This window comes from Gymnoscopelus microlampas (assembly GCF_963454915.1).
Source record: "Gymnoscopelus microlampas genome assembly, chromosome: 19".
Classification (NCBI taxonomy): domain Eukaryota; kingdom Metazoa; phylum Chordata; class Actinopteri; order Myctophiformes; family Myctophidae; genus Gymnoscopelus; species Gymnoscopelus microlampas.
The window spans coordinates 30077473-30100922 of NC_139956.1; the positions used below are offsets into that span (position 1 = coordinate 30077473).

Sequence of the window (23450 nt, forward strand, 5' to 3'; positions counted from 1 at the left end):
TGGGCTTTAAACAGCCATAACTTCGGTAACAAGCATCGAATACCTACAAAACTCCCTAGGTACAGCTGGACGGCCAATAGGGACAGAGTGAAATTGTTTAAGCCCCGCCCCCTCTGTATTCCTATTGGCTGGGCTTTAAACATTCATAACTCCGGTTCCCAGCATCGAAAACCTACAAAACTTCCTAGGTACACTCTGAAGGCCAATAGGGACAGGCTGAATTTGCTTAATTTAGCCTAACGTTTCAGCTTATTGCCATTCAGGCTTTAATCGTAGACAGAACGTTGAGGGCCCGGTCATTTTTCAAGGGTCGGCATTGCTTCTCAATCAATCATAGACCTAGTGTTGACGATGGACCAGTCCGTCGTCAACACCAGTTACCACTGGCTCACGGAAACCACCGGACATTCTCACTCACAAGACTTAAGAAGACAAGGGAGGGATTATCCTCATAAAAATAAGGAGAGGGAGGGAGAGAAGGGGAAGTTTATAGTTTGATTGTGTTTGGCCTGACGGGGGGGTATTTTATACTTTTTATTTTTTGTTTTATTTTCTACGAGTTGCCGTTTGAAACACTCGGGACACTTGAGGTGTCAGGTGCCTTCGCAATTTCGCCTAAGCGTTTGGCGCTTCGAAGAGGGACGTTCGGCTCAACTCACCTTGACGCACTTGTGACACAAGACAAGCGACCCTGGGATCCGTTCTCTCTGCCTTGAAGGGTTCTGTGTGTGCAGCACTGTAGGTAAGAGGCTCTCGCATCTTTGGCCGTCTTCGTTCAAACTCCTCGCCCTACAGCCAAACAAGGCCACCGGCCTTGACAACATCCCCACCAGATTCCTCAGAGACGCAGCGGTCTCCGTTGCTCCCATAGTAGCCCACATTACAAACGTATCCATCAGTCAGTGTCACGTCCCACAAGAATTCAAGTTGGCAAGAGTAATCCCTCTATATAAAAAAGGAAGCAAACTAGATCCTGGCAACTATAGGCCTGTTTCCATCCTTTGTTCCATCTCAAAGGTTATAGAGCGATCAATCCAAGAACAAATCAACAGCTACCTCATCGAGCGTAAACTGTTGTTTGAATTCCAATAGGGCTTCAGAACATCCCACTCCACTGACACACGCCTACTGTATTTGACCGATTACATCAAACGTGAGGTAGACTCGGGCAAATACTGCAGCATGGTCATGCTGGACCTCCAAAAGGCGTTTGACACTGTAAACCACGCAATTCTACTTGATAAGCTGAAGGCGATTGGTTTTGATTGCACATCACTAAATTGGATGAGATCTTACTTGGAGGGTAGAGAACAAGTGGTTCCCCTTTTTTTGTATATATATTTTTATTTTCTCATGTTTTTTTTGTACATAGTGGTATTTTTTTTTCCTCTGTATTTTTATGTTGATTTTTGGACTGTTTGGTTGCTACTATATATGTCTATGAAATGAATTCAACGACCCCAACGGAAACAAGTCCGCAAGGACTTTTTTGGCCGGACCTTTTAGACAAAAGCATTATAAATCTAACTGTGTTGTTTTACATTCTTTTGCCTAATACAAATTTCAATCAATCAATCAATACTCAAGTACTTTACTTAAGTACAGTTTTGAGGTATTTTTTACTTTACTTGAGTACTTCCAATTTTTTATCCTTTTCTTCTATTCAACTACATCTCAGAGACAAATATTGTACTTTTTACTCCACTACAATTATTTAAAAACTTAAGTTACTAGTTACTTTGTAGATTTTGATTATTATTACAAAACATACAGTAACCACTTCAGCCTGGTATAATACATTTGGGACATTCGAAAATAGCAGATCTACAAGCCCACAATGCGTTGCGAACTTGCGATGCGAGCCATTGTGAGCTTGTAGATCTGCTATTTTCAAAAGATTGTTTTGAAAACTTGTGAAATGGGACATTCTGCATGACGAGTACTTTTACTTTTGGTACATTTTAGTACATTTTGATCCCAATACTTTTGTATTACTTTTGTATATATGCTACATTGCAGTATTGATAATTTTACTTAAGTAAAACATTTGAGTACTTTTTCCTCGACCAGACCTACTGGCATGTGTTGTCCTTGGAAACTTAATTCAGTGATTTACACATTTCCAGCCAGCAGGTGGCGGCAGCTCTGTGTGGTGGAACGCCCGAGCATGGGAGAAATACGTTGATACAGTGTTGCCATGTCCGCTTATTATAGACTTTGGGCTTGTTTTTCTGTAAAGTTGCTTGTAAATATATTGGTGGTTGCGTTTTTTGGGCTTTGTTTCTTAAGTAGGCTATTTTGCTTATTTGGGCTGTTTCTAAGTGTAGTTGCTTATTTGGGCTTGTTTCTATAGTTGTTTATTTGGGCTTGTTTCTAAAGTGTAGAACTTTGCTTATGTGGGCTTGTTTCTAAAGATCTCTGGGGATCTCATTTGAAACAATTAAGCCATTGCACCTTTTATGAGTGATCCATTTTAGCTGACCTTTTATTGTAAACTGTGACCCGGCCCCGTACAAGATTTGTGTTGTTATATTAAATGTTTTCTTTTTTAAATTCAAAATTTTCCCATTTTCTTCAATATTTTTTTGGCAAATGGCAGATCGTCTATTTTCAAATAGCGATGCATAAAATAGGTTTAAAGTGCTCATATTGCTTCTCTTGGGCTTGTTTTCCTAGACCTGGTTGCTTATTTCTCTCTCAAAACCTGGCAACGCTGACATGGACCACCGGAAGTCTATCGTTGTGTTTACAATTTTCACATTCTGGCGTGGGCCGTGGCGGGCAAGAACAACACATACGAAAAATGTCGTTTACACGACTTAAAACGTGTAAAATACAATCTCTCAGGGCGTCGGTAAGCGACAAACTGACGTCGGTCGGAGATGAGATATTCAGGTGTTTGGAAAAAACACGCGATCTGTCAGAACTCGAGCTCAAAGTGTTTGCCAGAGTGTTCGTCAACGAGCGCCTCAGTGCGGCTGCAGAGTTCATCTGCAACCTCTACCAGAGAGAGATAGAACAGCTGCACACACAGCTGGACCGACAGCGCCATCTGCTGGACGTGGTTCTGAATCCATACGTCAAACTACACAGAGCAGGTTGGTGGTTAGAGCAGTTGTTCTCAAAGTGGGGGGTCCGGGGACCCTCAGGGGTCCTTGGGGCGGAGGGGTGTTCCAGGGGATCCCCAACAAAAGTAGTTAACATAGCATCACAGTCGTCTTAACCACTTTATCCATTTATATGTTGGATATTCAAAAATAGCAGATCTACAAGCTAACAGAGCTTGTAATCAACAAACTATACTATAGTTTAGTATAGTTTAAATATGATCCATTATTTTGGGCGGGCACAGGCCTGAAAAGGTTGAGAACTGAAATGAACCACCTGTTTACATAGGCAGAACACTTACACGTACAACTTTTACTTTGTTTAATATCAAGGAACCCCATAAGGACCCACACAAGTCCATTCATTGAATACTCTTAGCTGCTAGCAGCTTAGATTCTGCCTGTCTGTATGATTAAGTTGCAACAAGCAAGCTCCATTGACACTCCATTCATGAAACAGAAAAGTCATAATGTGATTGTATCAAAAGGCGATACATACACAAATATTGCACTTAAATGGACGGCTTGGATTATCTGTGGTCTCTGTCAAGACTTCTTGACTTTATATAAGAAGGCCCCCAGATAGTGCAACCACCTGAAGGGGCTTAAAAAGGAAAAATAAAATTGTATAATAAATAACATAATTTAGTTACATGTCACGTCAGTCCATAACCCATGTTAAACCCATTAAGACCTGAGGCAGATTCCAAGTTTTTTCTGAAAAACTTATAATTTTCATTCAAATAATATTAATAATAATATTTTTTAAATCATGTTGCTTTATGTCGTTTTTGCCAGGTGGAAACCTTGTATGTCTGTTAACTTGTACAATAGCTATTTTTACCAAAAAAAAGGATTAGTATATAACGTTAAGTACAACACAAGCTGTCCGGTGATTGTTTTACATAAGGCAACTGTTGGATGACAGTACAAGATACTGTACACATTATTAACATTCTATATTATGTATGTCATACATTGCAGGTTAATAATTAATAATGTTTCCCCCCTCCACAGTCTTTGAAAAACACTTCTTGTGTTCAGTCTGTCTATCTGCAACGCATGTCACATAGTAAGTCCTTCTATTCTATTCCTTCATTCATTTCAGACCAGAAGATTGAGAGTTCTCCATTGCCAGCCCGGACCATTTCTATTAAACAGGAACCTGAAGATGAGCTAGGCTGTGGTAAGTTTCCAAATTTTCAGAATAAAAAAAAAATAGTATATCTACAAGCTCATAGTGTGGCACTATTAGCTTGTATATCTGCTATTTTTGAACAGCCAAAGTATTAAATAATGGTTAAAGTTGTTAAAATCTAAAATGGCTTTCCCTGTTTGAATGGGTTAAGAAGGCACACATTCGCAACACTAGTAGCTCTTGTGTAAATGCTTTGTGTTCCTGACCTGAGTAAACAGTTCTTCAGGAAGCTAGGAAACCTCTCTGTTGTAACATTGCCTCTTAATAACTTTTATACCGTTGGAAAGCCTGTTGTAATGCTGTGATAAGCCATTTCCAATTCGCTAAGTATACTACTATGAGCTCGAGTAAATTCTATAGAGAAGTCATGCTTGTTTTGATCTGACACATCACAGGAGGTGTTCACTCTCCATTCCGACATCTCACCACTCCGACTAGTGGCTTCCGCGTGCGGCTAGGGTTAGGGTTAGGGTTAGGTATAGGGTTCGTCAACGTCGGAAAGGCGACATGTCGGAATGGAGAAATGCACCCATCACAGGAACAGTGGAACACCACCAAATACAAATGTGTACCGTTGTTAGAATAAATCGTTTACATCTCGATACGTGTTATGTTTTCTCCTCCTAGAATTCCTGCACTTCCTGTGTAAAGAGGAGTCTCCCCTTGAACAGCAGGAGAGGCGTTCCGACGTAGTCAATGAGGAATCAATACCTCCACAGGATTGGAGCCGCGTTGTAGTCAAGGAGGAATCAATGCCTCCACAGGATTGGAGCCGCGTTGTAGTCAAGGAGGAATCAATACCTCCACAGGATTGGAGCCGCGTTGTAGTCAAGGAGGAATCAATACCTCCACAGGATTGGCGCTCCAGTGTAGTCGAGGAGGACTCAAAACATCCACAGATTAAAGAGGAACCGGAGGAGCTACTTCAAAGACCAGAGGAGCCTGGGACAACGGTGAGCTGTGATGACATCCATCCCTCAATATTCGTACCTCAAACTCTTTTTATTGGTTTAGATCTGCACACTTCTTTGTGCCCGTTCCTTTAATACAGCTATTGTGATTACAACATGGATGACGAAACCGTTAAGATGACAACTTTATTAAGAGTAAAGGAAATGGCACAGTGGGCGGACAGGACAGCACAGTAGCTTCTCTGGCCGCGCCCTCACTTTTACGTTCCTTGGCCGACTGTCAGCTGCAGCATGCACAAGAAATCTATGCATTCAATGGATTGTAGCAAAACTTACAAATGCAACAGGGCCTGTATTTCAGTGCAGGATTGTGGAAATAGCGCATATTTTTATAGATTCATGCAAATTCATCTCTCATAATGTGGGAAAGTGTTGATCTGATGAGCGGGGGGGAAACGGATGGGGAAAAACTGGGGATCCCAGCGCTTTTTTCCTCCAGATCGGGTTGGTACAGACTATATGAATCACGCTACAAGTTGACAGGTACATGATTTGTATAGCAATACAATCTACTTGGAAGCCGGTATTTATATATCAATGAAATAATTATATTCTGGGCATGTCATAATAGGTTGAACAAACGGCAGATCTACAAGCTTGTGACACGTGCGCTTGTAGATTAGCTATTTTCGCTATTTGACACCCAACAAAAATATATAGGGTTCAGTAGTTAATTTATCTCCACAGTGACCAGCTCAGTGGCCTTGTGGTTAGAGTGTCCTTCCTGAGACTGGGAGGTTAGGGTTCGACCCCTGGCCGGTTCATGCCAAAGACGCCCGTGTCTCCCTGCTTGGCATACAGCATCAAGGGTTGGATTGTGGGGTAAGTCCCTGCGACATACTAGCGTCATGTCCAGGGGGTAAACTTGTACATTAAGCTGCCTCACGCTACAGAAACAGGAGATAGGCTCCTGCCCTAGGGCTGTCACGATTACAACATTTAATTTGACGATTAATTGTCATACAAATGATTGTCATTGAAAACTGGAGTATTTTAATTCAAATTACATTTATGTTTGGCGTTTAAGCTTCGTAATGAAAAGCATAGGTCAGATAACTTGAGTTTACAAACAAATTACTGACATATTTAATAATCTTATACTTTAAAAACATATTTAAAAAGATGAAATAGCTGATCTAGCTTTTTTTATATTTGAAAATGTTTTTTTTTATCAAGGAAACGATTTTTACGATTATGCAAAAATAATTGCGATTAGACGATTATGTAATAATTGTGACAGGCCTATCCTGCCCTATGGGCCAGGGCCACATGGCCCGGCAAGGCTTACTTACTTACAGTGACGTAGGCTCACACCTAGTGCACGTACACATACATACGACATTACGACATCTGATGATTAGATTAACACCAAAATATCATTTACAAACGTGACATAACGGTGCAAACAAACAAAACAAAAAATCTCTCCAACATGCATTCATAGATTCACTTTCACAATTTGTTTTAGGAAAAGGCGGCGAAATCGGCGACATCCGTCATGCTTGAAGACATGCAGTGGAGTGATGTGGACACGGACGATGAAGATGAAGATGATGACGACGACGACGACGAGACTGGGCGGGCAGAACCAGAGGCGCACCACGCCGAACCAGAATCTTTCCAGAATTCCGATTCTGAATCAGAATCAGAAGCCTTGTTTTTTCAGAGACAACAAGCCTGGTCCTACATAGCACGCTAAGACGACGATTATCGATCAGCAGAGCAGTTTCCTGTGTTTGTTGGACATGGACATTTTGCAGTATATCAGAGATTGTACAGTCAAGATGGCCCGCTTTAAGGGAAATAATACAAATTGGGATTTGTCTGTGAGTGAGCTGAAGGCATTCATTGCTATTTTATTCATGCGTTGCATTCACACACCGGGCAAGCCCTTTGATGAACTCTGGGCAAACCACAATGGATTGGACTTTGCTAAAGAAACTATGTCTCGGGATCGTTTTAGGTCAATCATGCAGTACCTTTGTTTTGATGACAAGGAAACGAGGTCTGCTCGCAAAAAGCACGATAAATTTGCGGCAATGACCGATGTCTGGAATGGTTTCATAGAGAACTGTCAGAAATGCTTTGTACCTGGACTCAACATCACCGTGCATGATCAACTTGTTCCCACGAAGACGCAATGTGGTTTTACGCAGTCCAGTAAATCCTGCAAGTTTGGCATAAAGTTTTGGATGGCTGTTGATGTGGACGCCAAATACTTATTAAATGGATTTCCTTACATTGGGAAGGACCCGAAATGCAGGTAATTTAATGATGATTTTTCTAAAATATGTATTCACATTTCACAATATCTAATTATATCTAATATTATATCTAATAAGGATATTTGCCTCCCCCTGTCATTCATTTGCAGCAGTGACGTGCCTCTGTCTCAACATGTAGTTATGGAATTGGTCAAACCATTTCTCAACAAAGGGCGAAATATTACGATGGGCAACTTTTTCACCTCGATCAAGCTCGCACATGGTCTTCTAGCAAACAAAACGACAATAGTCGGGTGTATGAAAAGACGGAGACGTGAGTTGCCTCCTAGTGCACGGAACCAGAAGGCAGAGAGATGCAGCACGACGGTGATGAAGAGCACAAATGCAACTCTTACAATCTACCAAAGCAAACCCAACGAAAACGTGTGTGTCTTGAGCACCAAGCACCCCGCCGTCTCCATTGGCACGGACACAAAGCAAAAGCCAGATTCTGTTACGTTTTACAACGAGACTATGTGTGGAAAGGGCATTTTCGATCAGATGGCACGCAGCTACACGGTCAAAGTTGCTAGCCGTCGCTGGCCAGTGGCCGTGTTCTACAACATTCTGGACCTGGCCGCCATCAATGCCTACGCGTTGTTCAAAGAGTGCATGGACACGCCGCGGACCACCAGGAGAACCTTCACACGGAACACCAGGAGAGACTTCATAAATGAGTTGGGACTTCAGCTGCGTCAGGACCATATTCATGGACGGTGTCCCGTACCCCTACCCGATCCGCCGCTACCCACAAAGAGAGCACGATCGCCACCGGACACAGAGATCCGTCCGTGGAAAAGAAGGCAGTGCCAGCTGGGCAGGTGTAGAAACAAAACCAAAGATGAATGTGGCAAATGTGAGAGAAGGGTGTGTGGATCATGTCGCGTAGAACCTCCTCCTCTTTGTTATGAGTGTCATGGACCAGACTGACTTGATTCAGAATCTGCTTTATTGTCACATCACATCACAGGTTTACAGAAGTAAAAAAAAGTGGGTGAAATTTGTTTTTGTGCAAGTTCTATCGTTTTTGTTATTTCCATACAAATATATTTTTTAAAGGGAAGAAGAAAAAGGGGCGGGGGAAGAGATCAATCTTGTCTATTTTCTGTTGGCTTGGTTTATGGCAGGGGTTCGCAAAGTGGAATCCAGGGACCCTCAGGGTTCCTTCTTGAGGGGTTTCCCAATGGACCCTTGCAGGTCTGTAACCCTTGAGAGTGTACAGATGGAACCAAATGGACCCCATTTGTACACTCAGAGTTATGGGGTCCTCGGAAATTACAAAAGTTTGAGAACCACTGTTTTATGGCAATGGTTTCCAACCTCTTATCCCATCTGACAGAAGCTGATACCCCCCCCCCCCCGATGCGATGCGATGTGATATTAACGTTTGACTACCTCAAAACTGATATGGCCTCACGCCCCTCTTATGATATTTGGGGTCCCTTGTCCCTAGGTTGAGCAACACTGGTTTAGGGCTTATTTTTGCCTTTTCTTTTCTCATATTGCTTATTTTCACCTTTTTCCCACAAGATTGTAAATGATTGAAAGTTGGCTGTAAGTCACAGGGGAGGGGGAGATGAAATGGTTATCCTTGGCTAATTTTCACAGAGTTTCATTTGTTTGATGGAGTTTAATAAACATTGCTCAAATAAGACACAACCTTCAATTTGTACCATTGTTATTTATTCAACAGGTAGAATATGTTGAAGAAAAGAGAGAGCGTTTATATGAGATTCAATATTGAACTGAAACAAAAAAAATGTATAAACATTTATAGCCCACCATACTAGAATGTTCTCAGAAATGGCTAGTTTGCATGGCTAGTAAATGTTATACATACACCCCTCTCTCCTCACGTCAACGTGAATGGTTGACACATAGAACACATAGAAGGGAAAGAGAACTAGACAGTATAAATACCGCAATATAGAAATACTCTGTTACAAGTAAAAGTATTGTATTCAAAATTTACTTGAGTAAAATTATGAAAGTATTGACATCAAAGTATACTTAAAGTACCAAAAGTAAAAGTACTCATCATGCAGAATGTCCCATTTCACAAGTTTTCAAATGCATAAAGTGTATAAAAAGCTTTTGAAAATAGCAGATCTACAAGCTCACAATGTGTCGGGATGTTACATGATTAATGTATGTTTTGTAATAATAATCAAAACGTACAAAGTAACTAAAGTTTTCAAATAATTGCAGTGGAGTAAAAAGTACAATATTTGCCTCTGAGACGTAGTGGAGTAGAAGTAAAAGTACAGAAAATTGGAAATACTCCAGTAAAGTCAGTACTTGAATTCATGTCATGTACTTAGTTACTTTACACCATTACATTGCCATTTACTCTGATCTTGCACTTGTAAGTTGCTCTGTATTAGGATGTCTAATAATAAGTTGTCTATAATAAGCAAGTTTAGTGTGCTAATTTACCAGTTACCAGTACTCTATTACATTAACCACATGAACCCTAGCGTCCCTATTCTAGGGGGAAAACATTAGGCGGCGAAAAAAGCTGCTTGTAGATCGGCTATTCTGGAAATGATATTGCAACGTTTTGTGGCCCACTTTAGGTTTAATTATTTTATTATTATTTTTTTTATTTAATGGGAAAGAGAACTGCAGAGAAATCCTCAAGGTTGACATAGAACCGCCTAGCAGTGATGTATAATAATGTTACATTAGCATTAGAAGTGTCTTATATTAAATGTGGCTTGTGGGCAGTACTCGCGTTTGTGAGTAGCCTACAGTACATTATACTGTATATGGAAGCATCATTATGAATAGTTACCGCAGTATCCAATTGATTAACATTTTTATTAGGCAAAATAATGTAAAACAACACGGTTACATTTATAATACTTTTGTCATATTTCATATTCATATATAGTAGCAACCAAACATTTCAATTCAACATAAAAATACAGAGAAAAAATACACTATGTACAAAAAAAGAAAGAAAGAAAAAACAGTATATAACAGTATGAGGCCACTATTAAAGGTGTATGAAACCTGCTTTTTTAATTGAAATGTATTGAAATGATTTAAGTTAGATGTTAACAGATATACAGTTGTTGCTTGTCAGGGAGAGAAAAATAATATCAAAATAAAGATCTGCAGTTTTTCCCTCTCCGGGTTGAAAAAACTAATGTTAGTAGCAGAACTGCAGTGACAATAGGACATGACATCTTCTGTGTGCGGAAGAGAGGAGAATCAAACTAGAAAAAAATCAAGCACAACTCAGTGAAAAGTAATCAACTAAATTATTTATTGGGTGCACACTGCACAGCTCAGAAGAGTTCAATATCAGCAATATCAGCAATAAGTTAAAAGGCACACTCCGCTCTACCCCCTTCCCTTCACCTCACACCTCACACCACCCACCTCCACAGCTGAACTGTTGCATTGTTTGATAACTTCAAATCAGATTTTTAAATAAACTATTTAATATACTACAGTAGTACAAGCAGCAGTAAGCTCTAACGTGCTTTATTCAACCTCTGTGGCTGCCTGTAACTTAAAACGTTATTAATCCATTAATCAATGGTCAATTTACAACACGCCTGCCTGCACAAATTCACGTCGTAAGCAATGGTTTGTGTTGCGTGTGACGTCAGACCAAAGCTTGGTCAGCCTATATAAGTACGTATCGGTATGTACGGGTATGTGAAGGTAGACCTGGCACCATGGCACATGTCGGTAGCACCGCCTCAGTTGAGTCAGACTGCTGTCAAGGTGCCTTTGACAGGATACCTGGCTCCTGTCAGCAGGTGGATCTACATTCGGCCATTCAGGAGACCCAGTGTGCGCTCGATCTGGTCCTCAATAACAAGTACTCAGAAGCTCTGGGCCTGCTTAAACCACGGTGGAGAGACAGTATGTACCATGCGTTGGGGTACAGCAGTATCCTGGCGATACAGGCTACCATGACGTTTGAAGAGAGAGACATCCAGATTGCCATGACGACCGTCAATGATGCTTTGCAAACATGCCAGAGATTCAGAAAGAGAAACTCCATATTTGGTTCTCTGTTCGGTCTTGTTTTCAACCAGCCCGTCCCGAAGGAGGAGCAGATGCATGCAGATATCTGCTATGCTCAGTGTTTGCTGTATAAAGCTTCGCTAACCTTTGTACAGGATGAGAACATGATCAGTTTTGTCAAAGGAGGACTTAGGATCAGATCAAGCTATCAGATCTACAAGGACTGTCAGAAGGTTATGAATGATCTAGCCAGCAGCTCTGATTTGTTCAGACAGTTTGAGGGTGGAGTCAAGTTTGGCATTGGCTCCTTCAACCTGATGCTATCTCTCCTTCCTCAGAGAATATTGAGGTTATTGGAGTTCATTGGAGTCTCAGGAAACAGGGACCATGGTCTGTCTCAGCTCAGAGAGGTAGTATCTAGCTGCACTCTTCCATCGGTAATGTGCACTCTGACACTGCTCTTCTACCACACATTTACCACACTGATAATGGGAACAGGAGAAGTTGATCTAGTGGAAGCTGAAGCTTTGTTGGAGCCTTGCCAACAGAAATACCCCAACAGCGCAATGTTTCTCTTCTACTCGGCTCGCATCGCAACACTCAAAGGAGACTTTGAGAAGGCCATGTCCAGGTATGAGGAGTGTATTTGTTCCCAACAGGAATGGAGACAGATCCATCATCCGTGTTACTGGGAGTTGATGTGGTGTCATACCTACCAGCAGAATTGGATGCAGGCCTACCAGTATGCTGACCTCCTGTGTAAGGAGAGCAGATGGTCCAAGGCTATGTATGTGTACCAGAAAGCAGCGATTCTCAGTATGATGTCAGAAGACGAAGTAGTGGAAACTGGAGAGAATCTGGTGGAACTGTTCAGGCAGGTAGAGGGATTGAAACGGTGTGTGGCAGGCCAGACTATACCTCCAGAAGAGTTTGCAATCAGGAAATCTAGAAGATACAACGCAACCACGCCAGTTAGACTTGTCATACCTGCACTGGAGATGATGTATATGTGCAATAGTTACTCCATCGTTGGGAAGAGAGCAGATTGTACCGAAGCTCTCCTCACCACTGTAGAGAAAGCGGAGGAAATGCTGCGCAGCGACCCCAACCCATCAGAGTTCCATGCTGATGACAGTTGTTTGGTCCAGATGTTGAAAGGTCTTTGTCTCAAACACCTGGACAGACACGTGCAGGCCGAGCTGTGTTTCACACAAGTACTGTCCAGTGAGCATCGAATCAGGTACGATCATTACCTGGTTCCCTTTACTCTGTTTGAGTTGAGTTTACTCTTCAAACAGCGGGGAGACATCACCAAGGCTACTGCCTATATAGAAAACACAAAGAAATATAGAAACTACTCCATGGAGGACAGGCTCCATTTCAGAATCCATGCAACGCTCAACAGCTTCAACAAGTCACCGGCCATCAGTAGTGTAACGTAGTACATTTACTCAAGTATTGTACAATCTTGAGGTATTCTTTACTTTACTGGATTATTTCCAATTTTCAGTACTTTTACTTCACTACATCTCGGAGGCAAATATTATACTTTTACTCCACTACTTATTTGAAAACTTTAGTTACTAGTTACTTTGTAGATTTTGATTATTATTACAAAACATACATTAACCACTTCAGCCCTATATACATTTTAGCCATTTGCAACGCATTGTGAGCTTGTAGATCTGCTATTTTTTATACATTTTTTTACAGCTGAGAATCCATTCAAACGGCACCAAAATGATAGCATTGCACTTATATTTATCAGGACATAAAACATGAAAAGGAATTAAAAAAAGCTATGGTCTGGCGTGCTCTGTCTTGTTTGTTTGTTTATGTAGCCGAGGTGCTCTTGGAAAGGAAAAATGCCAAAGGCCACTTACTGTGGGGTCGGTGGTGGTCTTGACGCATCCAAGGCTGCTCTCGGTTGAGGGAGAAGGAAAGAAACGTACGTGTTTTGGCCAAGTGGCCTTCGTCAGGGCAGGAACTGTTTGCACAGGTGTGCAGTCAATTAGTGATAGGCGACAGAAGACTGGTTTATCAAGCCTGGATAAACCATGGCATCCAGCTTGAAGATCCAGAGCGTTTCTCTCTGGAGAAGTTTCTTGAGGTGATCCCCCTGTTTTCAATTCCCTCTGCTCTCAGTAGGGTGTCATTACTGCATGGCATGGAAAGTGCCTGGCGGATGGGGTAATCTCGGTTGTTTGTTCTGATGCCGTATTTGTGTTCACTGATGCGGTCACCGTCTTTGAGTCCGCGTTGAAAAGAAATCGACTGAATATCTGTTGCGTTCCCACATTATTCTTTCGAATTTTTGAAATGTTTAACTGATTTGATAATGAAAGTCAATGGGGCTCTGATCAGACCGAGGAGACCTTGCCCACATTTCGAGTCAGACGTCATAGATGCATCATAGACCAGTGGTTCTCAAACTTTTTCATGTCAAGGACCCCCAAGTTCATTTATGTATTTAGCCGCGGACCCCCATCTCAAAAATAATTTACGAGGGACCTCCAAAAGCAAAGATTTTAGTAAAAAAATTATACAAATACTGTATATATTCAAAGATTTGCAAAAAATCACAATAAAAAAAATAGCAGATCTACAAGCTCATAACGCGGCACTCGGTGCCGTGCTATGAGCTTGTGTATCTGCTATTTTTGAATAGCCAAAGTATAAAATATGGTTAAAGTGGTTAAAATGTTTGTGATTGTGAGGGGGATCCTGACGGCCTTTGCTGCATGTCACTCCCCATCTCTCTCCCCATTTCCTGTCAGACTACTATCCTATCAATAAAGGCATGAAAGACAAAAAAAAAATCTTAAATTGCCAAACAACAAAAAACATAGTGCACCCATTGTCTATTTTAGCAAATTACTATGACAGTTAGTTTAATCACTTTAACCCTGGCGTCCCAATTTCGGGTATGTCATCATTGAGATTTTTTCTTATTTTAGTTTTATAGCAGATTGAATCAATCACTCACTGTGATCTAGATCAGCTATTCTCGATAACTGACCTTATAGTTCACCGTGGTGTAAGCAACCCACCTGCAGCTGTAATAAGATTACTACTGGGTGAGTTAGATTTAGGTGTGTGAATGTGCAAGCATTGACCAGTGGGACATCCATGGCAGCCTAAATCTGACACAGCCATCGTTATATTGATCAGCTGCGTTGCATACTAATCTGACACGTTTTTACCCTGCTGTTTTTAACCTGAACTTGACAACAAACTACAAAATCGGCCTTGGGTTTCATGCCCCTTTAAGTGGCTATAACAGCTGTATGACTAAGATGCTCAAGTCATCAGGATTGACTAAATAAATTACATCGTCAATATCTTTCCCAAGGCCATTAGTTCCAGGATGTGAAGTATGTATGGTATGAGTTATTACAATGTCAGTGTCGTGTTCTGGAAAGGGCGCACTGTGATTGGCCAGTGGTCACTTTGATTGGTGGTTGTGCCTTGTGAGACTTCTGCCGTGCGTTTGTGAAACTATGCCTGATGTTGCGAAATTGGGTGTTTTTGAAACTATGCCTGATGTCGCAAAACCTTACAAAAACTATGCCTAAATCTAACCTTAATCCCAACCCTATTAAATTATTCACAATACATGTTAGATAAGGGGAAAAATTGCGTTGAGAGTGGGATTCGATCTCATGACGTCACTGTAACTCTAATGCTTATTGAAATCATGTGTCTTGTCTTAAGGTTCGATTAATGAATCCAACAGTTTTTATTTCAATGGAATAGATAACAGAAATCCTGCAGGTCAGTACAGAACTGCTGGCAGGGATGTAATAACATTAATAGTGTTAGCTTGGAACGGTTTCAGCTGGAAGACGGCATCCAAAGTCAGTGACAGATAACATCATCCAAGTTTTAAATGCCAGCTTAAATCACAGACTGACAGGATGACTATTATGTGAAACCCCATTACTTTTTCCCATGGCACTGGCCAGCATGTCCTGAGAATATTCATGTGAAATTAACAACAAGCCTGCCCCAATTGTAAGAAAAAATGGTTTCTGTTGCGTGTGACGTCAGACAAAAGCTTGGTCAGCCTATATAAGATAAGTGTAGTGCGAAGACACACCTTCAACGCGTGGACACTCACTCGGTCCGCACTCGGAGGACAGACCTACATCACCATGACACACGTCGTCAACGGCGCCTCAGCTGCGGAGGACTTCTTGGAAGATGCCCTTGACCCAATACCTGGCTCCTGTCGGATGGATCTACATTCAGCCATTAAGGAGACCCAGTGTGCGCTCGATCTGGTCCTCAATGACAAGTTCTCAGAAGCTCTGGACATGCTTAAACCGTTGTGGAGAGACAGCATGTACCATGCGTTGGGGTACAGCACTATCATGGCGATAATGGCTCACATGTCGTTTGATCATAGAGAAATCCAGATTGCCATGACGACCCTCAATGATGCTTTACACACATGTCAGAGGTTCAGAAAGAAAAACTCCATATTTGGTTCTCTGTTCAGTCTTGTTTTCAAACAACTCAACCCACAGGAAGAGGAGATGCATGCAGATATCTGCTATGCTGAGTGTTTGCTGCTAAAAGCTTTGCTAACATTTCAGGATGAAAACATGATCAGTTTGATCAAAGGAGGACTTCAGATCAGAACAAGCTATTGGATCTTCAAGGACAGTCAGAAAGTGATGAATTCCACTCAAGATATAGCCAGCAGCTCTGATTTGTTCAGACAGTTTGAGGGTGGAGTCAAGTTTGGCATTGGCTCCTTCAACCTAATGCTATCTCTCCTTCCTCAGAGAATATTGAGGTTGTTGGAGTTCATTGGATTCTCAGGAAACAGGGACTATGGTCTGTCTCTGCTCAGAGAGGTAGCATCTAACTGCACTCTTCGGTCGGTAATGTGCACTCTGACACTGCTCTCCTATCACACATATACTAACTTTATACTGGGAACAGGAGAAGTTGATCTAGTGGAAGCTGAAGCTTTACTAAAGCCGTGGCAACAGAAATACCCTAACGGCTCCATTTTCGTCTTCTACTCGGCTCGCATCGCAACACTCAAAGGAAACTTTGAGAAGGCCTTGTCCGGGTATGAGGAGTGTACTGGTTCCCAGCAGGAATGGAGACAGATCCATCATCTGTGTTACTGGGAGTTGATGTGGTGTCATTCCTACCAGCAGAATTGGATGCAGGCCTACCAGTATGCCGACCTCCTGTGTAAGGAGAGCAACTTGTCCAAGAATGTATATGTGTACCTGAAAGCAGCGATTCTCAGTATGATGTCAGAAGATGAAGTAGTGGAAACTGGAGAGAACCTGGTGGAGCTGTTCAGGCAGGTAGAGGGATTGAAACAGTGTGTGGTAGGCAAGTCTATATCTGCAGAGAAGTTTGCTATCAGGAAATCTAGAAGATACAACGCAACCAACCCTGTTAGACTTGTCATACCTGCACTGGAGATGATGTATATGTGGAATGGTTTCGAGATAACTGGGAAGAGAGCAGATTGTACCGAAGCTCTCCTCATCACTGTAGAGAAAGCAGAGGAAATGCTGCGCAGCGACCCCAACCCATCAGAGTTCCACGCGGATGACAGTTGTTTGGTCCAGATGTTGAAGGGTCTTTGTCTCAAACACCTGGACAGACTCCCGCAGGCCGAGCTGTGTTTCACACAAGTACTGTCCAGTGAGCATCGAATCAGGTACGATCATTACCTGGTTCCCTTTACTCTGTTTGAGTTGGGTTTACTCTGCAAACAGCAGGGAGACATCACCAAGGCTACTGCCTATATAGAGAAAGCCAATAGGAAATATAAACATTACTCCATGGAAGATAAGCTCCATTTCAGAATCCATGCTACGCTCAAAAGCCTCAGCGGGTCACCGGCCAGCACACCATCACCTTCTGCATGCCTCTAAAACAAAAGCACCTTTTAGTATGACTCAATATAAGTAATTAAAGCTGAAAATTGGGTACTCCTCATTGGATGAAATTGGCAACCCACCTGAAAATATATTTTCTGTGTATTGGAGAGAGTTACTGAACAAACACTCTAGCGACAATTACTATCAGAATATAAAGCTTCTCTTTTTCTTTTCAAAATCTTTTTCTTTGTTTTTTTTTAAGATAAAGCCCAGGGGCGAGTATACTGTACATAGCATTTTCTTCATATATGGTATCACAAAAAGGACAGAGACAAAATGTATATATACCACATTCCCCTATCCCACCCTCCCCCTACCCTCAATCCCCAGGACAGATAGAAGTAAGAGGAAAACAAAAGGCACGAAAAATAATCAGAGCAGGGTTAGAAACCCAGAGATAGAATAGAACAGATATGTTGTAAAGCTTTAACTTCTTACCAAAAAACATTTTGTTTTCAATGTAAAGACACTGAGGATCTCTGGTGGACAGGCATGGGAACACAGGAGGCACAGGCGCAGCCATCTCTGTGATATATTAATTCATTGAAAAAATGAAATGGCTTCAGATTTTCTTTTCACGTATATGCCAATCATGGTAGCCCTGTCCCCAGAAGAAGGTGGAATAATGATGATAATGATAGTGATAATAATGATGATGATGATGATGATGATGATGCTTACAAGGTGAGTGTGTTGAACAAGCTGTGGATGCATTGCCAGGAATGTGAACAAAGAAGTAGGGTGGGGTGAGTGAGATCGCAAAACTTAGAGGAGAGTAGAGAGAGGAAATTAAAGTATGAAGCTTGGGGGAAACTGTCCGATGAATATCATTTTTATACTGTATATTATTAGTGTTGTCACGATACTGGAATTTCTAACTTGGATTACGATATCTTGCAAAATATAGATTTTCGATACCACAGGGAAAAATTGCCACAGCATTGGGGGAATTATATATATATATATATATATATATATATATATATATATATATATATATATATATATATATATATATATATATATATATAGTTTTATTTATTCAATTAAAGGCTGTGAGTGTGTTGTTAACTATATATTACACATATATACATATATTCTCCTCGTCTTATCTCTGACATTGAAGTTAATTGTACTGTGTGTGCGTGCGTGCACGTGTGTGTGTGTGTGTGTGTGTGTGTGTGTGTGTGTGCGTGTGCGTGTGTGTGTGGGTGGTGTGCACAACAGGAAGGGTTTTTTACTTTTTAAAACCCTTCTGTTGTGCACACGATTTGTAATAATAATGAAAATCCACAAAGTAACTTTGTGGTGGAGTAAAAGTACAATATTTATCTCTGAAATGTAATGGAGTAGAAGTAAAAGTAATTGAAAATTGTAAATACTCCTTTGAAGTAAAAACACCTCAAAAGTGTACTTAAGTACAGTACTTGAGTAAATGTACATAGTTACTTAGTTACACCACTGCTGTAGATGTTGACAATAGCCTATGTTATTGACAACATAACAACCTGGATATCAATGGCTCTTTTGCTCTGCAGGGCATGTCCTGATATGTAAATAATTCTTGGTTCCCGTACTGTATTGGTTAATGTGGTATTTAAAGAGTCAAATGATCTCCCTGGAGCTGACCATGTGCATGGCCTGTATTCACAGACACCTTTAGGTGTGGGGGACAGCGGCAATGTTTTTTTTTTAATGTAAACCAACTAAATCAAACAAAAGCTACTTTGTTGGTTTTGAAAAATAGAGCTTTTTTGTTCAATAAATAATTAGAGGAATCAAGATAGGAAGGACTTGATTGATTGGTACAATATATACTGTATATATACGGTAAACATAGACATACTGTAGAACTGAAGCTTGACATTAAGTTGGTGCTCAACTAGCTGGTGCACTGAGCACACGCTCCGTTTAAACTGTAAATGGAGCATTAGCCATCCATTAAAGGGTTCGAATCTGACTCCTGGTGTAATGTGTCCCCCATCTCTGCCATCGGTTTCCTGCCTGGTACACTACTATCTAATTTTTTTAAAATCAAAATCATAATTATTTTCCCCAACTCGTTCATTCAGCTACATTGTCCATATAACTTCTGAAAAGGAGAGTACATATTTTCACAGTGAAGTATAAAGCCAAATAAGTCCAAATCTATTTCATTCACATTTCTAAAAGCCAGCGTTCCAGGTTTCTACAGGTATGTGGTGTGTGGTGATGGGTGCATTTAGATCAACAAACAGCCACCGTGCGTTGAAGGGAAGCAATTTGAATAGGACTTTGGATAGCATGACAAAATCATTTGACTGTACCAATAATAATTTGACTGTACCTCAAGGGCACTAAAATCAAAACTACAGACCTCTCAAAACAAACTAACGCTCATTATGCTAGGGTGGGATGGCTCAGGGTAGAGGACAGAGTACATCAACTTGCAAATATTTACAATACGAAAAATGTATTTACTTCCCTTAAAAAAAACAAATATGTAAACAAATAAATATAAATACATAACAATACATATAATATGCATACAGCCTGTGCTTTGTATATATTGTGTACAGAGTAATTAAAACACATATTACCTTTTAATGGTAATCCTGCAAGATCATGCTGGTGGACCAGCATCATTAATTAGGCCTTGCTGATGGACCATCATTATTAAAGCGGCACTATGTAACTTTCCTCTTCTACCCCGGATTTGAACCCGGTTTCCTGCGCAAGTGCTGAAATGTTTTGCCATTGAGCTAAGCCTGCTTGCTTGCTCAGGTTATAAATTGTATCTTGAGACCTTCAGGTCAACATTGTTTCAGATCCTGTGTCTAGGTGAGACATGACCTTGGACACAATCTATAGAAGAGCAGGGAGACAAAATACAACCACTCCAAATTGTATAAGTTATATTGTATTTACATAATATACCATACAGATTGTATAACGTCGGTGTCCAGCCGGGACCACCTAACTCCATTTTCAGTTTTTTTCTTTTTTTCATAAATCAATGCTATTGAACCCCCTTTACATCTGTGTAAAGTTTTTTTTTATAATAACCTATGAAAAGTATTAAAAAGCGCCTCTGACGAAAACTCCCAACTCCATTGGATCCTCAAACTGTCCGTCAAAAACAAACAACACTGCTCCATACTATATGTACAGGGTTTTTGCAAATATAATATATATATAATATATAAATATAAATACTACAGATTTAAAAAAACGTAATTCAGACTTTTTTTTTTACCAATTGTCAGATATAAATTTGGACAGTTTTCACTGTGTAATTTCAGCGTTAAACCAATATGCAGGATGTGACTGAATATCACTCATGTCAGACTGCGTTCATGCTTTACCCTCCACCTTTAGCAGAGACTTTAAGTGAACAGTCATTTGCTCTCGGCTCTGGTCACCGTTTTGCGGGGTGTTTTCACCAACCCAGTGACTGGAAGGTTTAGGCAACACACAACACACAACAGTGTAATAATAAAATGTTGATGGATAGGTAAATGCAACTGTGGTTGTTATTGTTAGTGCAGTAGGCTACAGATTTGATAGGCTACAGATTCTATTATTCATGAATGTATTTTTTTTATTGATATGCTATTTATTTATTGTTGGTGTGCCATGATTGCTTTTGTTAAATACATTTAGTATTGAGTATTGAGGCAGAATTGTTTGTTGTACTCAACTGTAGAAGAACAACAGTGGTAACAGTTAGATCCATGGACGTTTCAATGCATGTTAAAATAAAAGTTGTTTAAGTACAGTATTCAGCTTGATCTATACTTAGTATATGAGGATGGCGCACACCATAAATAGCTGATCTCCAAGCTCACAATGCGTTCACATGATGTGTTGTGAGCTTTGAGATTCATTGTCAGCTGTTCTTATCAATGATGGACAAAACCTCCTAACTCCACTCAATGATGGACAAAACCTCCTAACTCCACTTGAGCTGGATTTGGGTAAAGTGGTGATAATATAATGACACATGCAAGTATCTGATAATATATAAAGTCACAATACCAAGTTTGATGAGGCAGTATTGCTTTGTTTTAAAAATATAAGGTTTTCTTCATTTTCTGAAAAATGTATATTTTGTTTTTCATTTCCTGAACAATTACCATTTTGGAGTTAGCTGGTTCCGGCCGGACAGCAGAGATAAGTTATATTGTATTAATATACTGTACCATACAGATTGGACAACATTTAAATGTATTCATAAAATAAAAGTTACATAGTGCTGCTTTAATAATGATGTGGACCAGCTTCACTCCAACCTACTTACTTTATTAGTTAAGTTACAGTATACTTAAAAAATTGTCCTCTGCGTTTGATTCGACCTAACTAGGTGCAGGAGCGAATGAGCAGCGCCTGAGGATCATCTGCAACTCTGCAAAGGACTATAACTCTATGACTAGAACAGTGGTTCTCAACCTGTGGGTCGAGACCCCTAGGGGGGTCCCCACATGATTTTGGAGGGGGGATCCCCAGATGACAGTAAAGTGACCATTTGAGGACTTTCAAGACCTTTTTAATACCTAATAGAAAAAGAAAGAAAAGGAAAAAGACCATTACTGCTTCAAAAGTAACAAACTGTACTATAAAAAGTGGTCAAACATTGGCCTGATTGTCAAATAATAAGAGTTCATAAGCTCACAACGGCGGTGTGAGTTGGGTCCCCAGTTCAAATATGATTCTTTTTTGGGGTCACAGCCTGAAAAGGTTGAGAACCACTGGTCTAGAGTCATGACAGGAGTAGGACTAATAATATGCATGTCTTTTGGTGTGGAATAAAATGTACAAATAATAACCCACTAATGGGGTTGTGTACTTTGTCCATCACTGACCTTACAGTACATGATGTGACCCTTCACATAAACATGGGAAGAGTGTCGGGGATTGCTAAATGGTAACATTTCATGTAAATCAAATAAATAAATAAAACATAGAGACCTTTTATGAATTGTACAATATAAATAATGATAGATTGGGACAGGGAGGGTGAAGGGAAAATGAGAATGCAGGGGGGAGAGAGAGAGAGAGACGGGAGAGGTATATGAAAATGAGTGTTTACAATGTTTAGATATTTAAATATTAAGATTAAGATGTAAATATGTGTCATGTTATACTAGACAACCATCACATCACCAAAGAAACCTTTGAGAAGAAATGCGATCACTCATGCAGGAGGACTGGATTTGAACGCCAGGTAGGAGACATTTTGATTGATTAATTGACGTTTTTATTGACAGAAATGCATAGGCTTACTATACATTAACAAAGTCTTGTATGTGTGTGTGTGTGTGTGTGTGTGTGTGTGTGTGTGTGTGTGTGTGTGTGTGTGTGTATGTGTGTGTGTGTGTGTGTGTGTGTGTGTGTGTAGCGTATTTAGACATACCTTTGCGGTATCAAAGGACCATGATGTGGAAGATTTTGGAGATCTCGCTGACTTGTACTTTTTTGCTGGGTAAGTACCAGAAGTGGAAAGTAACTGAGTACTACATGTACTCAAGTACTGTACTTAAGGAAAATTGTTGTGTATTTTTTACTTTACTGGAGTATTTCCAATTTTCAATACTTTTACTCCAGGCAAATATTGTACTTTTCACTCCACTACAATTATTTGAAAACTGTAGTGACTTTGTAGATTTGAAGTCTTATTACAAAACGTACATTAAACACTTCAGCGCTATCTATACTTTGGCTATTTGAAAATAGCTGATCTACAAGCTCACAACAAAGCGTAGCAAAGCGACGCGTTGTGAGCTTGTAGATCCGCTTTTTATACATTTGGAAACTTGTGAAATGGGAACATTCTGCATAAAGAGTACTTTTACTTGTAGTCCTTAAGTATATTTTGTTGCCAATACTTTTGTACTTTTACTCAAGTAAATTTTGAATACAGGACGTTTTACTTGTAACAGATGCATTTCTACATTGCACGTAGAACCATATTCTGTGGCCAATTAGCCACAGAGTATGGTGAAGCATCGAATGTACACCTGTGTGTAGAATTG

General features: G+C 40.4%; 3 protein-coding genes across 3 annotated transcripts; all 3 read left to right on the forward strand.

Moving 5' to 3' along the window:
- Positions 1-2803: 2803 nt before the first annotated feature.
- LOC311034464 (uncharacterized protein) lies at positions 2804-8956 on the forward strand (the record flags this gene model as incomplete). The annotated part of the gene is made up of 5 exons (XM_084042346.1): positions 2804-3098; positions 4216-4293; positions 4933-5258; positions 6745-7539; positions 7651-8956. 4 exons carry the CDS (start codon positions 2804-2806, stop codon positions 6973-6975), a joined length of 930 nt encoding a protein of 309 aa, XP_083898472.1. The 3' UTR covers positions 6976-7539; positions 7651-8956.
- A 2273-nt stretch (positions 8957-11229) lies between these two features.
- On the forward strand, positions 11230-12966 carry LOC311034465 (tetratricopeptide repeat protein 39B-like; the record flags this gene model as incomplete). The annotated part of the gene is made up of 1 exon (XM_084042347.1): positions 11230-12966. The coding sequence occupies one exon, from the start codon at positions 11230-11232 to the stop codon at positions 12964-12966; it is 1737 nt and encodes a 578-aa protein (XP_083898473.1).
- A 2712-nt stretch (positions 12967-15678) lies between these two features.
- LOC311034466 (tetratricopeptide repeat protein 39B-like) lies at positions 15679-17433 on the forward strand (the record flags this gene model as incomplete). The annotated part of the gene is made up of 1 exon (XM_084042348.1): positions 15679-17433. One exon carries the CDS (start codon positions 15679-15681, stop codon positions 17431-17433), a length of 1755 nt encoding a protein of 584 aa, XP_083898474.1.
- Positions 17434-23450: the final 6017 nt, after the last annotated feature.